Raw genomic sequence first — 25,958 nt, 5'->3', positions numbered from 1 at the left:
TAGTGTCTGGGTGCATATGTATTTCCTATTATTTTATGTGTGCATATGCACACTTTTTTAGTGTTCTCTAGAATTAATAAAGGAAGAAAGCTTGTCTACTCAATAAACACTCTAAACTCCTTTGCAATTTAGTAGGAAATGAGAAGTTTTTATAGAGGTTTTGGACTGTTCTTTATATCTGTTGTTCAACAGACAATAGAAAATGTTAAGTTTTCCATATAAATTGTAGAAGACTTCTCCAGAAGACTTCAGTGTGCATAATTTTGTCCTGTTGCTCAGAGGTGCAGACCTCTTCCCTCACTCGTGCATCTGCCATTATACCTTCTTAGTCCATTTTTTGTAATCATGATGCACATCCATGGATAGCAGCATAACCTGTATAACCCTCAAATCTGCCCATATTTGTCATGCACAGGAACTTCTTTTCCATTACAAATAGCAAGTTATAAAAGGAAGGAAAAAAACGTTTTAAAGTCTGTGGATGCTGTAATTATGATACTTTAAGTTTCACTAGCTTAGTAATAGCAAAAGTCATAAAAATACTTAGCCTACCCAAAGTTCTTATTTATAGGGGGGTGGGGGCTTCCCCATTGTCAGGCTCAGCAATATTTGCCTAAATTAAGCAAGGGAATTTGTTCAGCCCGTTAGAAGGGCCCAGTTTGGTGAATGGAAATGCTTTGGACATTCCTGCATTGCTGAGCCTTAGAGGAGGTGTTCCTTAAGGAGCTCTGTTTCAATGTTCCATGCACGTGGTGACTTGTCTTCACATGGTGCTGTGCTGTTCTTTTTGTGGTCTTTGCTTCTGGGATTGTCCTTGGTAGTTCTGCCTTTTGGTGTGGCCAAAGGACTGTGGTGCACAGCTTTTTACGTAATTTACTGTTGAGTCCATGTGCTACTGAGTAAGCCTGTGCAGGGGCCGGCCACTGCATGGTCCTCAGGTCCAGATGGGTGCAAATAATGTCATTTTAGTAATGACACTGGGAAATTACAGAAGTATCCCAAGATGAAATCAGAAAAGGTTTAACTTCTCTTGACTGGCATCTTCTGTAACTTTTTGACAGTTATGTCTCATGCTGATATCTGATATTCTTGTAGATAAAGTTGCTACTGCATTTGAAGTGGTTCAAGTGGAATTTCTTAAATAGAAGAGTTTAAATCATAACTAACCCTTTGAATGAATTAAGGTAAAATTATGGACCTTGACTGTCCACCAGCATTAAAAGTATTTAGGTCAATTGTTTGCACATCTTTTAAAACTGGACTTTCACAAAGTCGTTCTCATAAATACCAGATGATCAGTCATCAGAAAAGGAAAAGCAAATAAAAAATCTCAGAGTAGTCATCGTAGTGATAGTATTAAGTAAATAAAAAAGTAAATATGAAACTGAGAAGGAAATTCTTCCCTGGCATAACACTGTTGTGTTTTGGAGACCAGATTTTTCAGATGTGTTCAGACTCTGGAATTAATGGAGTGTTGCAAAGTGGAAACCCAGATTGCCTGAAACACTTGACACCCACGCTGGAAGCTGAACCAAGGTGTGTGTCTATAACTGCACACGTCAGTTGTGGAAGGCTGTTTTCCACGATAAAATATTGGAGGTCAGCTCTTAGCACCTTTTCTTCTGTGCACCATCTTCTGTGGTTTCAAGCTGGGCCATCACAAGGAGTACAAGAGGTTATGGACAGAAACTTTAACAACTATGTTGACTCCTTTTCCACCAGTGGTAGCAGCTGAAAAACAGATCAAAGCTCAGAAGCAGTTGTGTTCTTGTAACACTTTATGGCATTTGCAAGGTATTCTCTTCATTTGAGAACCAGAGATGAACACTTTATTAGATTTCTCCTCTTCTTCTTTTGGTATAATGCCTAGGAGCAATCTGTTTGAGTACCTTGATAGCTTCTGGTGATCAAGCCAGCAAATTGAATCCCACATCTGCGAAGTCTGAGTGTGGCTGCTGATCCATGCACAGCCCATACATCCGTGACACTTGCTTGTCAGCTGTAAACTAGAAATGAGAGAATGGTGAAAGTGTAAAGAAAAACTTCATCTGATTATAAACGTGTTTTGGCTGAGGGGTTTAAGGTTTGGACCAGACTTCAAAACTTTGGATTGGATTCTAAGGACATTTTGACACTTAAAAAGAAATCTGTGTTAGCAACTGAGCTATGTGCACGGCATAGCAGCAGTGCAGAGTTGTAAAGATGTGTCCTCAGTGTGCTTGGGCTGTGTGGACCTTACAAAGAAGGCAAGGGAATGCTGTATATTGAAAATGCATCAGGTATGCTAAATGGGAGCAGTCCATCCACTCAAGATCTCTGGACATGAAGCAGCCCAGCTGGTGCTCTACCAGGACTCCAGGCATCTGCAAGTCCCAAATGAGAGGCCAGATTTCTCATTTTCACCCAGATGTTATTTCAGACAGAAAAAGGTTCAGACAGGTTCAGGGGAACCTGGCCATACATTATCACTGGCAAGGCAGCTTGTTCAAATACAGAATTTGAAGTCAGCAGGAGGTAGAGGTGTCTGTACATCAGGAAACCCCCTAAAATGCCTGCTCACATTTTCAGGTACCTAAAGGCCCAGGTTTCAAAGCAGAACATTTCATTTTTCTCTGTGGTTATCCTTCCCATACTGAGGGGGAGCTGAGATTTGCTACCTCAGGCCAAAGGGAGGCTCAGCCCAGATGCTGCTCCTGGAAAAGCAGCAGCTCCAGTTCCAGCGGGAGCCACTGTCAGCACAGAGGTGGAAAAGGAAGTGGGGAAGAGTGTCCCATTCGTGTCAGCCCCCTTCATACACTAGAAATAAACTTGTGACACAACCTCTTGGTCATGCCTTGGCTACAGGGTGCAGCAGGATCCTGGCAGATTGTCTGAGCTGCTGGCACTCAGAAATCCCTTTGGTGTGCTGCCGTAGCTGAGCTTGAGTGGCAGGGCACTTAATGCAGGGAAAAGGGATCTGTGCTTCTTACAGTCACATCAAAATTACCTGCTTATTGTGGAATTTGTCTCCACTAACTTGTGCTGTCTAAATATTCAGTGACTTGTCTTGCCTGTTTTTATGCTTCTTTTACAGTCAGTGAAGTAGATTCCCCCAGTGGATGATTCATCTCCCCTGTTTTAGGCTTCAGTATTAGAATGGGATAAATGACCCTGGGGAGATACATTTCAGAAAGAGAACTTTAAGCACCTTCAGCTAGCCAAGGTGAATGCCAATTGGTGTTAGGGAAAACCAAGTTAATTTTCCACCGTTTGCTGCCCTTCCCACCCAGGCCCCCAACTTCCACCACCATTGAGTGCTACTTCAAGGATTTCAGGTGGCCTGAGCTGGCCCTGTGTTTCAGCCCAGCTTGTGTCAGTGGACCATGCAGGAGAGGGGCTGAGTTAGGAGGAGAGGTGCTGCACTGGCCCGTTGAACTGGCAGCCCCCTGAGAGCGCCGCATCCTGGGTTCAGCCCACCGGTAGTTGCCAGGTATCTGCCTTTCGAGGAAGAAGAGTTGTTTCATTCCTATCCTGGAGTAATTAGTGACTGAAATACCCAAAAAAGGCAGCCCCAGCTAGAGCCGTGGTTCTCAACCTCTGCTCTGCAAACCCTGGGGGTCCATGGATCACTCCTAAGGTAACTAAGAAGAATTCAATGAAAGGTAACTGAAAAACCCGTGTTTATGTCAACAGATTAACTTTCTCCATAAAGGAGCTTGTCTCTTCTGAAAAACATTTGGGGGCTGCCGAGCATAAAGGTTGAAAACCACTGAGCTGGAGTAATGTATCTTTATATGTGATAATTTGACAGCTAAAGGGCTAAAGCTATTCAACTGTACCTTTATGAAAAAATGCCTGGAGAATTGAATAGAATGTGATAAACTTTGTATTGGCATTTTTGATTCAGTCTCTGAAATTTGAGTAACTGAAGGGATTCTATAAAAATAATTCTACAAATGTGCAAAGTAAAAGAATGAAGTCCTTTTCATATGGATTCCAGCTGATCCTATAGAGTCATGCTCATGCTGTAGACTGTGATTATTCTGTACTCTTTTTAAGATTTAACCCTGAAAATGGTAAATAATTATAGGTTAATTTCTGTAGAACAACAGGTTTCATCCCTAGTACCTATGCAATGACTTTTTAGTTGTTGATGTACATTGAATTTAATTTAAGATCTATGTAAATAATTTCTACAGGATGAAGAATCAATGATACTCAGGATTTTGGGTTTCCCCACCAGGGTAGCTTTGAATCCAGATACCCAGCTCTGACAGTCAGATCCCTTGGACAGTGTGGCTTTATCACAATGCCATAGACTTGTCTGATGACAGTTGGTACAAGAAACTCCTGCAAATGTTTATAAACTTTCCCTGCATTTAAGAAGACAGGGCAGGATTTGCCAAGCCAAATGATTCCCCTCATGGTTATACATGGTAAATTTTTTTAGGAGAAGTGTTTTGGGGTTTTTTTCCTCCCACATTGATTGAGTTTTACTTGATTTTGTCAGTATTAGTTCACCTCTATTTGAACTGCTGGATAATTCATTTGTAGAAGAGGCAGTACATTTAGGTACTTCCATCTGTGTTTAAACAAGGCTCTTGTGCTTTCCCATTAAAAAAAAAAAGATTTTGTATTATAATGCTTGTGGTAGATGAGGTTCTGAATTTAACTCCTTCCTATTCTAGTTTCTCTTAACAACTCTGTGTTATCAACACCTGGGGTTTCTAGTTTACTCTCTTTGCAAATATGAATTTGCAAGAAGGGGTTGATGGTAAGTAGCGTGGCTCTAATTTGCACTTGCGAAGTGTGTCAGACAGTTTCATCAGGGCATGGCGAGCAGAGGAAAGCCTGTCTTCCTCTGAAAACAGCCCTCAGAGGATGTCAGAGACCGTGTTTGGCTTTGATAATCACTTGCAAATGCAGTATGGTTTTGAAATGAGCTGTCCAGGAGCTGCTGGAGAAAGGGATGCCTGTACTCCTATGAATTCACTCTTTGTCTTTCTCCTTTTTCTTTCTCCTGTTTCTACTTGTTGTCATGTTTCTGGGCTGTCACTTTGATGTGCTTTTGGATGAGTCTACCTCATGTTAGTAGAAGTTCTATGGATTCACTTGGATGAAACATTTGTGACAGTCATCTGTTTTGCTAGACTGTACCCAGTGATATAGATAGCCCTTTCCAGCCTTCTGTTCCTTACTCCATCTACCTGGCATCTTTATAGCCTCATCCATCCCTCCTATCCTCCTAGTGCCTTCCAGACAGCTGTTGAAATCTCTCTTCTAGTGGTATCTGAGTACTCTTTTCTCATCCTTCTGCACATTCCTGTCCTCAGAGCAGGAATCTTGTCCATAGTTACTGTTCATTTATAAAGTTTTTTCTTAATCCATTAGTAATCTTAAGGTTTAAGTCGGGGGTGATATTTGAGTGCATGGCTGGACTGTGGCCACCCTTCTCTCTCGCAGGCAAAAGGGCAGAGGATTTATGGTGATACCTCACCTGTGCCCTTGCTCAAGAGCTACAACCAATTTGTGTCCCCATATATCATCAATGCTCCAGTAGTGTTAGATTCCCTGTAGCCTGTCCCATTTCTCTACTACACCACATCAGCTAGCCTTACACCTCCCCCCCTAAACCCCAGCTTTCATCACACACTTGCCCAGTGCCCTCAGAGGAATTCAGAATGAGTCACGCAGGGTGCCTCTGGGGACTCCTACTGATGCAAACTTCCTCCTCCTCAAGGCAGCCTGTGGTTTGATGCCACAATGCAGCCGGTACTTGTTAGCTCAGGCCTTCGCTGTGGAGTTGACAGCAAAGCTTGGGCTCTGCTCCCCCAAATTGCCTCCTTTCTTCGCTGGATTCTGGTGCAGAAGGAGACACTCCCAGCTCATCCTCTTTGTAGTGTCAAACACAGGAGCTGCTGAGTGTCAGTCCACAGGCCATGAGGGTTTGCGGTTTTTTTGGAAGAAGGGGTTATCATTCATCCTTAAGGTGTATTCCAGTCCAGGCAGGAGACTGGCATCAGCACATTAAGTGAAGTGTTATTTGGATGTTTATATGTTAGATTAAAGTCCCCCAGTTCTTGAGACAGAATCAGAAGAGCTTTAGTAGCATCCAGCATGACCTGCTTCCAGAGTCTGCGTTCAGAAATACAGAATGAGACTAACAGGGCTCATTTATGTTGTTTTGGTTTACTCTTTCCCCCCCACCCAGACAGGCGATTTTCTTTATAACATTATCTACCTTCTACCTCTTCACATGGAAAAGAAAAATGCTTTTCTGCTGGTAATTACACAGTGCCGCATTGTGGACCTTTCATCCCATTACAGTAAGTGGACAAACTACTGTAATTTACAAGAATGAAATAGGTGAGGAAATGGGAAAGTTTCTGGCACTCCCGGGCATAAATGCTAACCTGACATGGGAGAACAATTCTGACAGAAAACAAGTTTTCTTGCTAGCAATGACTGCTGGGGCAGTTGTGTTCTGATGGAGATGGAGGAGTACCTGCTTCTCTTGAGGTGTTTCAGAAGTAGAAGAATCAGGGATTATTAGTGGAGGGCTGCAGACCCTTAACCTGTCTCTGCCCTCGCAGTTCAGCTGAGACATGCTTCAGCTCTTCCTTGCTCTCAGTTTCAAAATGTCTTCAGTCTGTCTATGTGCTGCCTTGTCATGGATCTGTTAGCAAGGTCAGCATGTGAATACATTGAGATTTTTTTCCTCCATCAGGAATTATTATTGTTCCCCACCTTTGAATACACACCTTTTACACTCCTCAGCACAGATTGATGCTCTTATCTGCCTGGCGTTTTTTGCTGATTTATAGTGTTTCCTTGTGGGAGGTTTGCCCTGAAGGCATGATTGCAGGAGTAAGGTCTTTACCGGTGCATCAGCAAAAAAGTATTTGCACATCACCAGGGAAGAGCTCCCAGTTGGGTGGTAGAGCTTCCTTATCCCTCACGTAGACTTGCTTGTAGGCTATGCACTAGAGGCTGAGTGGCTTGTGCTTATTTTCTTTGTATGAGGTGGTTACCAAATGTTGGGGGGCACAACCACCCAGTACAGAGGTTGAGTTTCTCCCACTCCGTACAGAGGATGAGTTTAGAACCCTCAGAGGCTCAGGGTGTCTGAAGTTCCCCCAGCCCCCTCTGGGTGGTTTGGCAGCAATTAATTGCCGCCACCTGCTGACCAGGCACAGGATTTCTCTGGCCCGGGTACAGCTTGTGCATGTCCTGAGGAGTCCCCACCATGCCCTCCCCAGCAAGAGGGTGATGGGGCAGTAGGTGGAGGTCAGGGTGCCTGCATAAAGCAGGAATACCTGTGGACAAATACAAGACTGGTCATTTAAAGGTGGCACATGCCTTAGAGTGAACATAACCATGGGTGAAGACTGAGCTGGCCTGGCTTTGGGCTGCTGTGAACTTGTAGGCTATCGAGCAGATCATGGATGAGATCAAGCCTGGTACAGGAAGTTTGAATGAGATATAACCTTGTATAACTATGATGTTAGGTGCAATCAAACTGCATGTCTTCGCTTTAATGTATCTCTCTATGGAAGGCATAAAAGTCCGGTATTCTCTTTTAGAATAAAGGAAAACAGAGAAGCAAGAAATTTTACCTAATCCTAAACTCTAGAAATTTAAGTTTGCTCTTCTTTGATTTAGTGAAAAGACATGAAGAGTGTTTATCACTGTTGTTCAGAAACTATTTCACATTGTTACCTCTTTAACAAAGATGTCTTTTCACACTGGTGTTTTTGAACATTTGAATGCGAGGTGAGCCAGACAAACAAGTACATTAGACTGAAGGATGTAATATGCCTATTAGACAGCGTCACTGCACCAAAGCTTCCTTCCATGGCCAAATTGAAGGAAGCAGCAGCACTTGCTGTGATCCTCTTCCCTGGCTGCCCCAGCATTGCTGTGCCTGGGGCACTGGTGCAGGGTTACATGGCTGCCATGGTAGGAGCTGACTTCTGAAGCTCTTGGAAATCCTGACCTGCTTTCTGCCCTTTAATGAAGCATGTGTAGCATTTAACTTTTCTGGGGTCAGTCCAGGCTTTCAAGCAGCAGAGCCAGGGTAGGGACTCCTCAGTATCTTGCTTTGATCTGAGTTTGTTCTTACAGCTTGGGACCTGCTCGTAGGCCATCCCAATCTGCTGCCTCCTGCACAAAGGAGCTCCTGTATTGGGGCAGAACCCTACAAGTGCTCTAGGGACCCAAGGAATTTCATGTCTCCATAGAGACTATAATCTCATTTTCTCTCCTTCTCAAAACACTCTCATTTTCACAGGAATGCATGGGGTTTCCCCTAATTATCCTCTAGTGAGTCTCCATTTTTTTTGCATGTATCATTTTTTAATTTGTTTGTTTGTTTGGAGGCGGAGGAGAAGCCTCCAAGGAGAGATGAAATGCCATGCATGGCAGTTCTGCTTGGCTGCTGCGATGCCGTCCCTGTTCTGTCAGAGCAGGGGAAGGTTGCTATTACCATTTTATAACGCATGGCCTTAGGTTATTCTTGCTCTCCTAAGCAGTTTGAGTTGCTGCACAAATGTTACTCTAAACCCCCATTTCCACCCTCGTTGCTCGACCTGGTGCCTGAGTGACCAGTCCTGCTGATCCTTTATCTCTCTCCTTGCTCCCTAGGGCTCCGGGACCTCGAGCAGCTCCGCCACCACCACCCCATCCGTGTCCACCCCTGTCACTGGCCACAAGCGGATGATCATCCCCAACCAGCCTCCCCTCACCGCCACCAAGAAGTCCACTGCCAAGGGTCCGGGGCAGCCAGCGCCCATCCCAGTCACTCCTGTTGGCACCCTGAAGCCGCAGCCGGTGCCGGCCTCCTACGCCACGGCCTCCACGCCGAGCCGCCCGGCCTTCAACGTGCAGGTGAGGACGGCGCAGCCCAGCCCGCACTACCAACCGCCCGGCCCGCAGCCCGGCCACTACGGCAGCCTGGGGCCCGGCCAGCCCTACGCCTCTGCGCCGTCCCGCCAGCCTGCTGCCCCTCAGTACGGAGCGCCGCAGCCCCACGGGCCCGACTACGGCTATGCCCCTCCGCCCGGCCGGCCCGCCGAGCCCGCCTATGGTTACGCGCCCCCGCAGGGCCGCTACCAGGACCCCTACTACGGGGGGTACGGCGGCAGGAACGGCTCCGAAGCGCCCTACGTGCCGCAGAGCTCCTGGAAGGCTGAGCCGGCGTATCCTGCAAGTAATGCCATGGGTCAGGCTCCCCCTGGGCTCTACCAGCCACCGGGCACGAAAAAGACCTACATCACTGACCCGGTGATGGCCCCGCAGCCACCCACCCTGAAGCAGAAGGTAGGAGATGTGGGCATTTCTGGGAGAGCCACATGGCTGGACATGGCCTGGGACAGTCCCTGGAAGGTGGCAGGGGGTTAAATGGTGCTATCAGGGGTGTGGGGCAGGTCTCCCTACATATGACTTCTTAAAAGCTGGAAATAGGGAACTCTCCTCTGCTTTGAAAAGAGCCTCTGTGGGGGCTTAGAAAAACCGTCGGCCTCAAAGGGTGAGATGCTGTCAAATGTGAAGGCATGATGTCAGCCCGCAGGAGGGAAGGAGGCTTTGTCCCTGTGACATGCTGCTGCCCAAGGAGCTCCCTGGCCATGCCTTTGTAAGGCATCGCCTTTTCTTCTGGGCACTCCCAAGATGAAGTAAGAGGTTGAGTGTGAGCTGCTTCGTGTGCCTGTGGACATCCCTGGTTCAACAATTCATGCTCCCTGTCCTCAGGCAGATTGGAGGTACACGAGAGGCTGGTTTTGATTGTGGTTCAGAGTGATTGCAGAGGTTGTCCTCTGGTTTGTCGCTGTTCAAAGATCACTTATCACTGAAACCACATGGAAATGAGTCCCCACAGAGCTCGGCTCTGGTTTTCCTCTCCGGTGTTGGTACACTGGGTGGCCCCCATCCACTTCAACCAGTGCCTGGACCTCACAAAGTGAAGTCAATTTGAAATAGGAAGTTAAGGTGGGTCTGCCTGGTTTCTCTACCCAAGCTAATCTTGGCTGGCTTTTGCCAATTCTGCTGGTGGCCATCTCTAATGTGGCTCTGGGAGGACAGAGGTGTTTTAGTTTTGTGGGGCCTGCATTGTATATGACGAGCTAAGGTTCCACCAAGGGTGAGGCAGGGAGGCAATGATGCCATTGCTGCCCAGGCCCATCCTGGCACGTCTGAGCACATCCGTGCTCTTGAGTTTTTGGGTGCTCACAGGGAAAGGGGAAGAAGCTTCTGATACATAACAGAAAGCCTGTCCCTTTGTCATTTCCTTCTCTAACAGCACACAGATGGTCTTCCCTGAATTCTGGGTTTCCTGACAGTGGGAACTTTGGAAGACAAAGATGCTTTTTGAGGCAGTTTAGAGAGGGCAAGAAATTACAGAAGTCCTTGAAATATTATCTGCCAGCAGCTAAGAAACTGCTTTTTCTCTTTTCTTCCCCTTCCTTAACAAGAAGCTTTGAAGCAGGGCACGGAGCAATAAACTCTCAGCTCTGCAGGTACTTGGAATAGCTTAGACTGGAAAGTAGTGAAAGACACAAAATTTGCACATAGCCTTAACTGATGTAAATTGTTGTGGTTCCAGTGGAGTCACTGAGGAAATGCTGAGGTACAGCAGATCCATATTTAGACTTTTATAGATACAAGTAGGCATATATATAAAAAATTTAAAAACTGTAGTTCAGTCAGCATCTCTATGGAAACGCAAATCATCTCAAACCACAAACAGCACAAGCCTGTTAGTCTCATTTGCATTACAAAGCTGGAGGAACAATTTAATTTAGCTCAAGTTTGGGGTTTCATGTATGCCTATATATATTTATATATACATGTTCGTGTGTGTGCACATGGCATTTGCAAATACACATGCAGAAATACTTCATAAATATCTCTATAAAAAATAATTTCACTTCTTCTGCAGAACAGACTATCATCTGCTTGATGGTAGATCCCTCCAGAAACTTGCTCTCTCTTCCAGCCTGCTAAATATCTCTTTTCTCACCTATTTCACTTTTGAGCTTACAAATTTTTTGTAACATATTGGTGTCAGGATTTGCCTTTAAAGCAGTGTTGTCCAGCCTTACCATGTGCTGTTCTCATTCTCTTCCTTTGCAGAATAACTCATTCATAAAATCAACTTTGGGAATTTTTTTATTTAAAATGAAAAAAAAAAAAGACCGTGTTATAGCCAGATGTCTGTTAGGGAGAACTGTCACTGTAATTTGACTTGGCTATCGTGTGAATTTTAACATCTTTTCCTACACACACACACGCTTTTGCATTTTGTTGTGTTTTGCCTTTTCAAGGTTGGTTTGAAACCTTTCAGTTAAGGAAACAGAAAGGGTAAGAAGCATTAATACGTATCACATAAAATGTAAGATGACCTTTAGGAATTTTTCTTCTTGCAAGGGGATGATTTTAAAATATCAAACAATTTCTAAATGTATTTAGAAAAGTGCATTCTTAATCTTGAACACAGTTTGTGTGCAAATTATTAAGGATGTTGTAGCAAATCCATCTCAGATTAAAAGTTCATGGTCCTTAATTCTAACATATACCATGATCCATCACTGTGAGAGGTAAAGTTTTTCATTAAATTTGTTTCATGTTTTTAAAGGGTAAAAAAAAAAGTTTTATATTTGGCATTCTGGCTAGGAGGAGGTTCATGACACTGTGGCTCTGTGTTTTTAGTTGTGTACTAATCATGTTGAAGTCGCTGCTGATCCAAAATAAATCTGGATTGGTATGGGAACAGCAAATAATCTGTACTGGTTCTTAAAGCCTGCTGAATACAATGAGTTTTACTCACACACAATTCCACATTGCATTCTGTCCTTGGGCCACTTATGGAGTGAGAGTCATGCATGTGAAGCCTCTAGGCATTTTAGTCTTTTGCAGTACGCTGTCTAGCATTAGTGCCCAAGTCCCAGTTAGGAAATGATCTGGTGGAATGCATGTCCTCATTTAAACCTTCATGTGCTTCAACAGCCAAAAAACCTCAGGATGGTGGGTGGTGGGGACTTCTGTAGGAGTAGCAGCAGAGTTCTCATGAGACCATCACAGAACCATATGACACAGTTGGCTCCTCTCATGCTCGTGCTGTGCCCGCTCAGAGCAAGTCAAAATCTGAAGCCTCTCTCTTAACTTCTCCTCTCCCAAGGGGCAGAGGGCACAAGACCAGGGTGGCTCATTAGGTACCCTCGTTTCTGGCACCAAGATGTCCACTGTAGACATATGACAAAGCCAGTTTCTGACGGGGAGTATTCCCAGAACTTTTCCCTGTGGCCAAAGCAGGGTCGATAAACTCCCACCACTGACCAGCTCTGCTATCACTAAATGTTTCTGTGCTGGACTGGTTAAGATGCTGAAAACCCTTGTTGAGTTCTCGTATCTTCAGATTGGTCTAGGTCCTTTCACTGTTTTGGTCATGTTTGAGCATTTTTGAGACACTATCACATCTCCCAAGTAGATTTGTGGACCTTTCAGGTACCTCATGTACCTCCTGGTGTATTTGAGGGGTGGCTCTGGGAGGTTTGTTCTTCCTAGATCTCAGATCCCAGCTATTCTCCTAATTCTACTCACAGGCTTTGGGAGCCACATTCCTTCCTGAAGGGATCTGCATGTTTCCAACATCCCGGCTGGGTACCACTGAAGCCATTTGAGACAGCTTTGTGGCTCTGGTCCAGAATGGTGGAAATCTTAACAAAAACATTGATCTCTTGAGAGCGATTTACCAGTTTGGTGAGGACAGAAGTGTCTTGCAGCTCTGATTTAGTACAGCATCCAAATCCATGTTCCTTTGCTGCGGATTTGCTGGAAGAAGAAAGGGAGCAATGTCTGTTCTCTCAGACACAGCACAGGTGCCTGAGTTCCTTAACCTGGTCAGCCCACACCAGCCATGGGTCCCAGTATCCCCATTCACACCTATAGAGGCATCAGTGCATATGGAGCATGGCCTCCTCTTCAGATAGCCCTTCAGTTTCGCAGCCTTTCCAGGTGAGCGCCATGAAAAGTTGGGAAACAACTGTAAATTAGGAGGATTTCGTGAGGCTGCTCATGCTTGTGACGTGGTTTAGATGGTGGTGGCCGCTCGTGACTAGCGGACTTCAGCCACCGCGTGGTTTCCGCACTGCTGGAGGTGGTTTCTTTGGTTTCTTTGCTGCCTGCTGCACCTAGTCCTGACACGGTCTCATGCAGCTTGCAGTGCCCAAAAGGGACTGTGATGGCTCGCTGTTTTCTCGTTTTACTCAGCTTTTGTCAGTTTTTCCACTGATTTAATACCTGTGATGGAGACATTCTCTTGGAATTTTCATCTTTGCCTCAGAAACATATGCTCACCAGTGCCCTTCGCTATGACTGATGCACTTCTCTTGTACTGGTTTAATAAATTTCGTAGTCTGCCATCACTCACATAAAGGAGATACCTCCGGCACTTGTGTTTGAACTGAGACTAATTCTCTTGCTGTTTGCTATTAATTTAGCAACTAGAAATTTTTCCTTCTCTGCAGATGAATAAAATCAGTCTGCCAGATTCCCTCCTGCTGTCACAGGGATATATTCCTTCCTAGTGTTGCTTTTGACTTGTGGTGAAAGGCAGGCAGCTTGCTTTGCACTGCTTGCCTCCCCCAAAGTGTCTTCTCACCCAGAATTTTATGTCTTCACCCAAGTGTCTTCTTCACGAAAGTCACGTATCGAAAATTTTCAATGGATGGAACTTGGAGACAGTGTAAAATGATGATTGAAGTTGGTTTTCTGTCAGTGTGGGACAGTGGCTTCCCACAGTTTTAATATGCTAAAACAAAGCAAAACACAGTAAAATTAAAAAGGGTTATTTTAAATATTCTACTTTGGCATTTAATGAATTTAAAAAGACTGAAAGCTAATGTAAAATGAAATAGAAGGTGAAATTCTGAAATTCAGAGTTGAATCTGCGAGTTCAGTGTGGCATTTCAAAATTTCCAGATGAATATGCAGTTCCTTTCTACCCTGAGAATAGCAACAAATGTCAAAATGTTGACATTCTTCACAAAACAGTAATTCAGAGTTCTAACCAGCACTAGCTGTATATCAGCTGCTGACTCTGTCATTGCTTCTGGGTGGATTAAATTAAATACTGTTGCTTCTCTTAAAATGAGGAGGAGGGGAAAGAAGGCAGTGGTGTCTAACAATAAGATGAGAAGCTCAGAGTTAGGACTTGTACTGCTGTGACATTGAGAATGATGTTTTCCTCTTCAAGTTATTATAAATCTCTGCATGAAAATCTTTGTGGGTTTTTTCAGGTGAATAGGTGCTGGCAAGAGATGCAAAGAAGTGTTTTCAGAATGGTGTCCTTATCCTGAGTGCAGGAATCTGACACGGTCTGGTTTATACCCTAAACTTTTGAAAGAGGCCAATTCTTGGCTTGAAATGTGTTTAACGTTTTCATTTGAGAACTTAACTCTTTGTTCTTTGTATTATATTTTTATTATTTAAGCACTCCATATACTAGCAGGAACCAGCTGATGACAGAGCAATTAATCAGTTTTTTCTCTTAGGAGTCATATATTTGAATTGTTTTCTTGAAATAATGAAACAAAGAGTTGCCAAACAATTACCTTGAAGTTAAAGATAACAGGGAGCCTGCAGTTACAGGAGCAAGTCAGGTCAGCATATACTGAAAAAGCAACTTAAATTTACAGCTTCAGGATGCAGCTTTTGCAGTTTTAGCCTTTAGTCAGCCACAATGGGTTAGAAATATAAGAGGAATAATTGAGAAAGAGGCTTTTGGCATAATACCTGGATGTTCTTTCTTGCTCCTTCTTAAAATAAGCTGAGGACAATGCCTCCACACATGATAAGGCATGGGGCAACCTTGAAGTTAATCAAGGGCTCTGTTTCTGTGCTGGTTAACTCTTGACAACCAAGTGTCTACCTTGAGAGATACTGCCAGACCATGTTACAGGCTAACACAAGAATTTTGGGTCTGAGATCAAGAGATGCTTGAGTGTATACTTACATAGCATCAGAAGGGGAGGCTGGCTGGTTTCCAGGCAGTTGGGGCTTGCCTGAGCCCTGGGGCTGCCTGAGCTCAGGTCTCTACGGGGCAGCCTGGTCTGTAGCATGATGAGACAAGAATGCTTGGCCTTGCTACTGCTTTACAGCTTTCAGTACAGAAAGCAGCACCCATAAAAGTGAGTGCCACTTAATTAATTTGCAGGCAGGCTGTGGCTGTTCTGTGTGATGGTGCTGCTGATTACTGGAGGAGCTGATTCCTTCCATTTTAAAATACACTCGAGTCCAACCACATTGTAACTCTTTCAAAGCCAAAGCACCAGAGCGTGTGAGGAAGCTGTTCTTCTGTCAGATAACCTCTGTGTCATTGTCAAGTTTATTGGAACGTAGGCAGAACTTGAATGGGTAGAGAAACTTGTCCAAGGTTAGGCACAAATTGATTAGGAGAGTTGGGCAGAAAAAGGAGATGAGGAGCATCCTGGTGTCATTGGATGGCTCCTCTGTTTGAGGTGAGAAGGTCTCTGGCTGCCTCAGTTGGATGTGAAACGCTTATGACTTGATGGTAATGCCAGTGGTAAGTCACTATGCTCGCAACACAGTGACAACATAGCTTTGGGTGATGTCTTATTTTGGCCATGTCATTTGGAGTGGATCTTTCTATATTTGGGTGATTTTCCCACTGACCTCTGTGAAGCATATTTGTGGTCTTAATCCAGTTTTTAATGGCGCATGTACAGATAAAATAGTAATGATTGGTTACTGAAGCACCACTTTGTGTAGGGGCTGTGCGCAGCTTAAAAGATGGTTCATTTTTCCATGGATAGGCATGGTTGTACACAGATAGGCTCTTGAGCCTAGTAGAATGAGCAGGCAAGTTAGAAAACTATCATGGTGCACAATGAGCAGTGCCAGCCATATAGAGTCCCACCAAAAATAGATATTCAGTTGTAAAGATTGCAACGTAGTCTGTAATGACTGCTGGTATAATACTTGTTTCATCCAAGAGTAATGGTATGAAGTAGTTGCTAATATACGGTTACATTTACTGATCATAAATGTTCTTGTGTTAAACTAACTTTGGCCTCCACATAATGGGCTTCCTGTTAAGATTTACCTCTGAATAACTATAAAGAAACATAATATAGTAAATTTAATAGCAGCCTTTGGGAGGAAAAAAAAGTTAAAAAAAAAGAGAGAGGTTTCCTATCACAGGCTGAAAGAACTCCTGCAAGGCAAACAGAATCTGCAATTACACTGACAGTTTTGTTCCTAAATGAAAATAATAGTGAATTATAAAGCTGTAAAATTGTTTTCACAACAATATTTTGTTTTTATAACTCATACTATTTCACTTAGTAGCTGCCTGGCTCCAGAGTAAGTTACATAACATGATATTATGAGTATGATGCCTCAACTTTTTGTCTAGGGAATTAATTTAAGGGCTCTAAACTTTCCAGTCACATTTTCTTCTTTGTTCCAGACGCAGTGTATTCTCTCTGCTGGAAAAAATATCAGATGAACTACGTCTTGCTTGTAGCAGAGTAATATTTGTATGCCTCTTTATCCACACTAACAGGGCAGTGACTTAGTTTCACATGGCTCCTCAAAATAGTCCAGGTTGAAATGGGCCATCTAAAGTCAGCTACACAAAACAAATTAGAAGAGTGGAGCTGCTACGTGTTAGCTGATCAATGTAGCATTAGCAAGGATTTTCCACAGTGTGGTTTAGCACCAGCACAGACAGATGAATTAGTCTTACTGTCAGTATCACTCATCCTCCCAATTAAATATTTTTCTCAACAAACAAAGAAAATTTTCTCAAATGAAATGGCTGTAACTTAACCTCACTTATTAGGATTAGTTTAGTCATCAGTAAAATGGAACCACACCTGAGCTATAGCACAGCAGATTAGCTATCATAATTTTCATCATGTTATTGCCTAGTTAGACTCTACCAACACCTGAAGGATGTATTTTTCAGGGGTTTCCTCCAGCTTTATGAGAGCTGGTTGTTCATTAAATGAATCCCCTTCTTTTCTGTTGTTGCTTCAATAGAGCTTAAAGTGCAAACTCACGCCTTTTCCATGGAGAAAAATGGCCTAAGTGGACAAGGAAGCTCCTGCTGTGTATATGCCACTGGTGGATTCTTTCTAGGCTGTCACCAGGAAGTCTGGTGGGTTTTATTTTGCAGTCCAAGTCAGCCAACAGAAGAAGTCTCCATGAGGAAGTGCCCTGCAACATTTGTATTCTTGTAAACCTCAATTTCATGTGTATCTTGCAGATTTAAAATTTCAGGTCACAATTGTGTTTTCCTGATCTGATGATCAGCATCAGAAAGGTGCTCTGCATCTCATCTTCTCCAGCTTGTGTTATAAGGCTACTTTTCTGTTCCTTGCTGCATCAAAATCCTTTCCCTCGCCTATTATACAACACTTACTTGTGACCTCTCTTTCCACAGGCTGCATCCCAAAAAGATGCTTTAGAAACACAGCAATTCTTGCATGACCTCATTTGAATACATCAGTTAAAACTTTCTCCTGAACCTATTTTCTCAACTGCGTTTCCCCTCATCTAGATTTTTCACAACTTCTACATGTTTTTACATCATTTTCCCTGGGGTTTTTTGTCCTCCAAGGCTTAGGCTTAAAATTAGGCCTTTTGCTGCTGTAGAATTTCCAGATCACTGAGCAAGTGGTGGATGAGCCTTTCTAGTAGAATTTTCATTACAGAGAAACCATGCAGTTGTACTGCAGGCAAACATGGCCCTGTAGGTACCAGAGGGTGTTGGGAGTGCACGTGCTTGTGTTTGTTTCTTCGTGAGGTTGCTCACCAGTAAATGTGTCCAAATGTAGTTTTCAAATCTGAGTTCAGCTTCCCTCCCACCTTTCTGTACCATTTCACCATCAGGTCACCTTCTACTGAATAAATACAGAACAGGAATTAAAACCATATGTGTAATTAAAAGAAATTCAGCATAAATTTAAACAGCATGAAGATAAGAAAGGTAGAAGGATAAAGACAACTGGAAGCTCGGTTCTGTGTGACCTGCTTTTGAATAAACAACATTATATTCCACAGTCAATTATCCAAAAAGTACAATGTGTTCTGTTGCCAAAAAAAGGTTGTCAGATAGAAGTGGTTAGTCAAAAGGACACATGCACTGGAGTGAACATTAGTCTATTGTACTCAGTATAATATTATACAAACAGAGCTGGCTTGTTACTGGCTTTTTTATTTTTTTTTTTTTTAATTTTTGACCACAGATGTGATTATGCAGCTTTTTAATATTACTTCATGAACATCTAATTGCAGGCTTCAGCAAGAGGTGCAGACATTGCTAGGGAAATCAAATAAGGTATGCTCTGTGCAGCCCAATAATAAGGCTTCCAATACAAAAGTGGAAAAACAAGTCATTAGTTACAACCATCGAACGGAAGAGGTCTAATGGGAGCCACAGGATAAACATTCCATTTTATTATGTCTTCGTTATATGTTTTGCAAGAATCCGTGGTTATAAATTAAAATTGCTTTTTGCAGCAGTGGCTGTAAAAAGTTCAAAATCTGTGAATGTACCTATTATTTTTATTTATATCACAGCAGGCTGCTAGCAAAATTAACTTTTTTCCCCCTCCTGTTTGTTAGTTAAAAGATGGAAAATGCATACAAATGCATATCTACAGGCAGCGCTCAAAATTGCCCCCCGCCCTTTTTTTTTTTAAATTGAGATGGCATCAATTTAAAGTAGGAGACAAAGGAGGGGAGGAAACCCAAACATCTCAGATAAAATTAACTTCCTCACCATTACACAAGTTGGTAGGGTCTGGTGTTTGTTTAGAAATTTAGATTAATGCTAGCGAAAACATCCAGACTGTACTTTAACAGATGAGACCAGGGCTTTGCTTGAGACCATGTCGCTGACAAAGCAGAAGAGTTTCCAGGGCTCTTCTCCAATTGAGCTGGCAGTCTTGGAGACCCTCATTACCAGCAAAAAAAGCAGTATTAGAACAGGATTTTCCCATGCTGTCTTCTGTCTTCTGAGCTGCTGTGTGAGGGGATGTGTTCAACCTCTGACTCTGCCCCAGACTTTCTCTTGAACCTTCCAGCAAAACAGTTAATTTGTTTGTTTCTTAATTCAGCATTTGGAAGCCACTGCCCCAAGGTAACAGCCAGAGCAAGAGGTTTGTGGAATGGAAGTTTGTGGTGGCTGGAAACAATCTGTTTCTCCTTTTAGAAAGGATACAAAGACATGCAGTCCTAAACCTTCATCACCCTCATCAACCCTTCTGCTTCCATTTAGGAGTTAATTGTTAACTGAGGCACCATAGGCAGCTTCTCCTCTCGAGGAGAGAGGCTATCCTGGACAGGAGATCTGTGGCTTTCACCATGCAAATCCCAACCGTCAGCAAATTAGTTCTGATCCGTACTTCCCCTGATCTAGGAAACCCTGTTGTCAGAAGCTTAAATTCATTATGTGGGGCCCGCACGTCCAAGGGAGAAAAAACCAATTCTATGCAAATTAGAGAAGGCAAAAAACCCACTGCCCTAGAGACTTTTTTACCCTTTCACATTAGCATTCTCCATGGGCCATTGAGGAAGCAAGCCAAGGTGGTCTCACTTGTGCTGGGAATTCCTGCTGTAGGCAGGGTTGAGGTTCATAGGCATCTTTCTACATGGACTGGTCAGAAAGAGCCCCCAGGTAGGGACTATAGCACATCTCTAGGATGGATCAGATCAAAAAATGATACCTGTTTCTGAGTCTCCACAATGCTGCTGTTGCTGCTCCCTGGTTATCATCATTATAATTCTGCTAGTGTTGCTTAATAATTGTTCTAAATACTGGATAATGACAAGAATTCAATACCATGGAACCTAATTGTTTTTCTGTCATTGGGAATTTAAACAAACCTCATGTTTAATGTTGAGGAACCTGTTTTAAAGTAAAAACCAGAATTTTTCAACACAAACTGGGTTCCTGCAAGCCTTGCCTCCCACTGTGCTGCCAGTTGCTGAGAAATTATTTTATTTCCCAATTTAGATGTTGGACAGTGACTCAATGTGCCCTGGAAATACTATCGTTCTAGCAATTTTCTCATGTGGTAGCTCAGCTTAATGTTGGAGAAATGGGTAGTTATGAGTCCAGACACTACAACGTTGGACTTGGATTCTAAAAATAAATGTTTGGTTAACTTTTAGTCGTCAACAATTTTCTACTGCCACACGTTAGAAAATGGAATAAGTGGCCTCATGCAATTCCAGGCACACTCTGTGGTCAACAGAAGTATCTGCAGAAGATTAAATATGGTGGTAATACAGATAAATGCAGTGGCTGTTCTCACCGTATGGTGTGTGCACTCTGATGTTTAGAACCTTGGGAGCAGAAGAGTTAACTGTTTGGTAAAAAGAACAAGTGAGCAAGTGTGGGTCTAGATAGACCTTACTAGCATGCCTGATTTCTCAAATGTCTCCTTTATGGCTTTAGACTTGGTGGTTTAACCTTTTTCCTTCTTAGTTTCCTCTCTAAAACAGGTATAATGTTTTACCTCTGTGTCACAGTAGGGGTTTCAAGACTTGATTGTCTGCAAATTAGTTTTAAAGTCTAAAAATGCAAAGTAGTGTTCCTATTTTCTGTGTGAAAGGCAATGAAAATCATGTGCAGAGCCTCTCACAGCAGGCACAGTGGTTATTTGAAATGAAGGATATTTCTGCACCTTTGTATGGAAATGAAAGAAAGATCTCTCTTAAACCTGTGGTTATTAAAACCAGTTAACTTTTAGCATTTATGTAGTGTTTTATATTGTCAGAGCTCTCTTACGAATCTCAACTAAATTCTTCACAAAGCCTCTGAAAAGTTTATGGCAATATCCTGCTATTATGGTCATTTCCCCAAACTCAGAGAGGGAGAAAGTAACTCAGCCAGGCTCACATGGGTAGCAGCCTCATGGCTTTCTCCTGCCTTGGTGACAGACAGAAAGCAAGGACCTGTGCGAGGCAGATAAAAAGGCTGAATGAGCTATTTAATCAAGTCATATGGTTTTTCTGAATAAGTCAACATTAGGAGAGTAAAGTATATACATTCCTCGAGGAGCAGTGCAGAGCTGTGACCTTGTCTGGGTCTAAGGGCTTTGGTAGGATTTAGGATGAATGTGGCCCACTCTCCCATGTGCTGAGTGTGTGCTTAGAGCAGAAATAGGCAGTGTCTCACCATGGCTTAAGTCCCTGTTTTATTTTGTTGCCAAGCACGGGGAAAGGCCAGTGAGATCAGGCATGACTACTGACATCCTCAGCTTTCCTGTTACTGAAGCATCTGCATGTTTTATGGGCAACCAGATGCAAATAATGTAGGAAATGAGGAAGGGGATAAATGTTGTTGCCCAGTGTTCAGGATTGTTCAACTGGTTTCCTTTGGTCTTCAGTCTGGGATGGTTCAGACATTTGGTGGCCACGTTATGCCCCATTTGGTTTTAGAAGGCTTTAAAACAAATTCATTTATGGAAGAAGCTGTGTTGCAGCTGGAGTCAGGCTATCTCTGTACAGTAATTCCAGCTGTTGCTGGAATGAGATGAGAAACCAGGAATGAAAACAAGCAGACATCCAAAAATGCCACAGCAGATATGACGCCACATATATGAAGCACATATACAGAATTTGTATAAAGTAACATTTTAGCAGTGAGTTTGATGTATCCTATGAAGGCTCTTGAGTTGTAATGTACAGGTTATAATTTTGTGGTATGTATATTGGACCAGAGTGAGGTCACTGCAGCAGTATTGACTTTGGAGCAACTCTGTTGATTTAGTAACAGCTAGGAGTATAGAGCAGAGGTTAACATAGTATTGTCATCTGAGGTTCTCAAGCAACAGCTAGGAGACTGAGTAAATAATTGAGTAGCCTTTTCTATTCTCTTATTTCCTGCCCGCCTAAAACAATTACACATTGAACCTGCTTCTGGTACAACAGTGACTTTATGGTTAGCCCTAGGGGAATCAACACCTTATCCCTGCTGGTTACCAGCCTTAACATTTTTCAGTACTTTCTTTCATGAGACATTGTTTCTAAGTAAACAGAGATTTTACTTCCCATATAAGAAGATATCTGTGTGTGCGTTCTTGTAAAGAAGAAGGAAGAGGAGTGCTGTAACAGAGCAGCTCAAGTAAATGACACCCTGTGGTGGAAACCCATCCATTTCTGGGGGGGTTTGGTATAGCATTCAGAGTGGGCTGTGAGTGATTGGGGCTGTTTCTAAACAGACACCACCAGTGATGTGAGACGCATCAGAAAGGATTGTTGGCAGTTTAGGTAAAGAGCAAAAGTAGGTATCAGGAGCGTTGTGACCAAGCATCCTCACAGATATGAAGCAGAAATAATGTTGAAAACTTGGGCCATTTTGCAGATACACAGCTTCCTCCTAAGCTTTCTTTCCAAGCCCCCTACTTCTGATTTTTTCCAGAAGGATTTCTCTGAATCTCACATCCTATTTTTCTTGGAGAAAAGTTTTTTCCTGCTTCTCTTATGCTCCACACGAGAGGCAGCTGTTCACTCCTCCTCAGTGATGAATATATACAAGGATCAGTATACAGGGTCCAGAGCATTGTGATGACAGTGAGCAAGGCAGCTACACTGAGCTTTTGCTGATGAGAGCTTGTTACTCATGGTTTTGTATCAGCTCATATCTGCCTCAGCTGTTCTGCCAATGCCTTTCTTCCCCGACACTGATTTTTACTTGAATTGCAGGAGACTGCAATTCCTCGGCCAAGGTGTGTGGCTTTCCTCAGACCTGTGTGATTGCCACTGGCTAAATCTAGATTGGCAGGAGCTCAAGAGATTCAGTGCTGGGAGATACATGAGCACTCATAAATTGTGGGACTACAAGAATGAATACAAAAACCTATCTGACAAAAAGAAGCAACCTGGAACTGCTGAAATATGTTTAGTCAGAGGTTTGCTGTGGGATATTAACACCCAGATGCATGCACATGAGTACAGACAAATATCAGCTGGGTAATAACACTTTTAGAGCTCTACCCATGTCCTCAGTGTTGGCTCATCATCCACGATTTCTGCTCTTTTGTGCCTCCTATTCCCGAAGTTTAAAGTATTGACACTGAGGACTGACTCTTACGGCCTTCAGCTGAATATGTACAATGTGTTGTTTTTAACCAAAACATACTTGAGTGGCCTAATTTCAGCCTTTAGCACATTTGATCAAAGAATTTGCCAGCTTGGTTTGACAGCTTGGACCCTGTATTACCTTCCTTTTCCCTGGGGGTTACTGTGGATGAGCTGTTTTACACTGGTTTCCCCCATCAACCTGCTTGCTCCAGGCACGAGCAATTCAGGTGGCTCATTCTCCTCTCATAGGAACTCTGGTGGGATCACTGAATCTTTGCCCAAGGGAAGAAGCCTGGACATTACTGTGCTCAAGCACCGAAGGACCATAAGAATGCCTCTGAACAGACAGAACTCATCATGCAGATGCAAAAACCAAACCTTGTTTGGGTTAATTAACATGCCCAAGTCCAAAGAGAAAGTGGTGTTGAAGTGGGGGAAGTGAACCCAGAGGTTTTGACATGCAGTGGTCTGTGCTTCCCCTGAAAAGGGGAAGTTGTAATGGCACCTGTAAGGTTTGCGGGGTTTTGTGTGAGGCCATCCAAACCGCCAAATCCAAATTTCAGTGAGTCTCTCAGTTTTCCTTTGTTCCTGCTTCACTGGGCTCTCAGAGAATTTCTGAGGGAAAAGGCCATGTCTGTGTGTCCTCCTGGGAGCTGCTGGGCACTGCTGGGAAGCCTAGGAGCTGAAGTCCTGATGTCTTTCAAGTGATGCTTCGGAATGGCATTGCCTGTCTGGCTGGGATGCACAGGCACGGGGCAGTGAGCAGAGAAAACAGGGTGGGTTTGAGTGTATGTGTGTTTGCTCAGCAGAGCACAGCTGCATTGTCTGCTTGTTTCAGAGCACAAGGGAAAGGGGACAGCCAGCGGTCACCAGCCGCCTTTAGTAAAACATTATCTCAATTAATCCTTTGGTTGTGTTGTTTATTAAGGGACAGCGCTGCCCACACAGCATCTAAGTTTATCCCCTACCTTGTCTTAGTCAAAAGGCTAGGGCAGCCTGACATTGCAGCAAGCCTGGAATTCCTCCTGTGGATGACACTGAAAGAGCAAACCTCAAGAAAAGCTTTCAGTATAGCTCAAGGCATAGCCAGTCCTGCTTGTTTGATCTCTCCCTGCTTTCCCTCTCTTGCCACCACAACACACATTAGTACTTGCTGATTCATAAACACATGTATTCCCTCTCGCTCTACATCTCTCTCTTGCATTGTCTAACAAACAAGGAGTTTGTACAACTGTCTGGCTTCTGGTGAAAGCACTGAGCACCTTGCAGAGCTGACCTTCAACATTTCCCTCCCTCATTGTTCTTGTTTTAACATGAGCAGGTTTTAACCTAAAGGTGACAGGTCAAGAGTGGGCCAAACTTACATCATGTTTGATGCTCTGTTGGTCCAGCAGTATTTGTCTTGGTTATATTGTTGTAGTAGTAGTGGATCCCAGAAGTTCATTGCTGTTTCTTTTCCTGTGTCTTCAGCATCCTGATCAGTAATAGCAGTAGTCCTTCCTTTTTTTATTTTTTCCCCAAACCAAGACACAGCAGTTTCTGCTATCTTGTGTTCTGGAATGCCATTGCATATATCCATTGCTCTCTTTATATGGGTCATTTGCAAATCTGCTGGTGCCTTGTGTATAGATCAGCTTCTTGAGAGACCTGCTGTTTTCCCCACCAGTGCATGAGCTGTTTAGGTCCCAGTCTTTGCTTTGGAGAATTTTCTATTGTCATTCAGTGTCTAGGGATCTGCTGGCTTTCTTAAGCACCTTTGTTGGTTTGTGCTGGGACACTGGCACTTGTTCAGCTGGGGCTGTGATCTGTGTATATTTGACATATCGTTTGCTTTTGTCACGCCATGTGTCCTCTAATTACACTGTCCTGGATGGGTGCCAGCAGGAAAAGGACAAGACATACAGCACTGAGTGAGAGGGCAGAGAGGTTTTACTGGTGTGTGAGGAAAGATTTGGTCCTGCCCTTTTAGCAAATGTTTGATATTCACAGGAATGTCCAAAGTGCTCTCCTTGTTCTCAGGAGCTGGGGCCCAGCTCCAAGCAGTTGCAGACAGCCCTCTCAGCCTTGCACAAGGCTCTGTGATGTGAACACATGGCTGTTTTCACACAGGTCCTCCCTGCACAGGAGTGGTGTCCTGAGTGCCAAATCACCTTTGAGCCACAAAGCACTTATTAATCCCACCAAAAGCTCTATGACCGACTGAGACAAATTCACCTTTGAAAATTGAACAAATGCAGTGTGATGACTCAGAAACATCAAGGGACTTTTGTATTTGTTTGTTTTGAACCGCAAATGGTTCTGCCTGAGGTTTACCTAGGGTCAAGCTACAAACTATAGAGCCAAATTTTGACTGTGCTGATGTTTGGAGCTTAGCCCATTATAGGAAAACCAGTCCTTAACTGGGATGTGTAATAAGATTTCAATTTCACCTCAGAGCCAAGAACTGATCTCTAACTTCTACAGTTCTGCATTTTCTGTAAAGTACGTATTTATAGTCAATGTGCCACTGCCACATGACTGCTAAACAAGCAAGTCCCAAAAGCAAACACCGTAAAATAGGAAACCTATGGACAGTATTTACATCATCAAAGTTTCCCTAAATATTTTCAACTGTTACTGTTTGTCTAATGTTGTCATCATCTTTTTTGTATGTTTTTTTTCTTAATTGACTTTGAGCAGATTTTTTTTTAATGTGAACTGCACACCATGTTTTACTGGTATTTTGTCAGGGGGAAATGTTCATCTAATTTGGAGGGAAATCCTGTTCAGGCATGAAGATAAAACAAGATTTGTGTAGTAGGTCTGTTTTCATCCTTTGTTTTAGTATGAATATAGCATTTAGGTGGGGAGAGCTGATGCTCATTTCT

The 25,958-nt window shown here is 43.3% G+C and overlaps 1 protein-coding gene across 7 annotated transcripts in view; it reads left to right on the top strand.

The window, feature by feature from the left end:
• Positions 1 to 25,958, top strand: part of LOC121671299 (LIM domain containing preferred translocation partner in lipoma) — a 333,806-nt gene that overhangs the window by 195,273 nt on the left and 112,575 nt on the right. For all 7 annotated transcript variants that reach the window (XM_042042722.1, XM_042042721.1, XM_042042717.1 and 4 more), the window contains one exon: positions 8,623 to 9,297. In XM_042042722.1, the coding sequence (XP_041898656.1) occupies positions 8,623 to 9,297 (675 nt within the window). The remainder of the gene's footprint in view (positions 1 to 8,622; positions 9,298 to 25,958) is intronic.

This window comes from Corvus kubaryi, unplaced genomic scaffold (genome assembly GCF_017639235.1).
Source record: "Corvus kubaryi isolate FWS band 111438036 unplaced genomic scaffold, C.kubaryi_AGA036_p1.0 37397, whole genome shotgun sequence".
NCBI classification, from domain to species: domain Eukaryota; kingdom Metazoa; phylum Chordata; class Aves; order Passeriformes; family Corvidae; genus Corvus; species Corvus kubaryi.
This window is presented reverse-complemented; position numbering and strand designations above follow the sequence as displayed.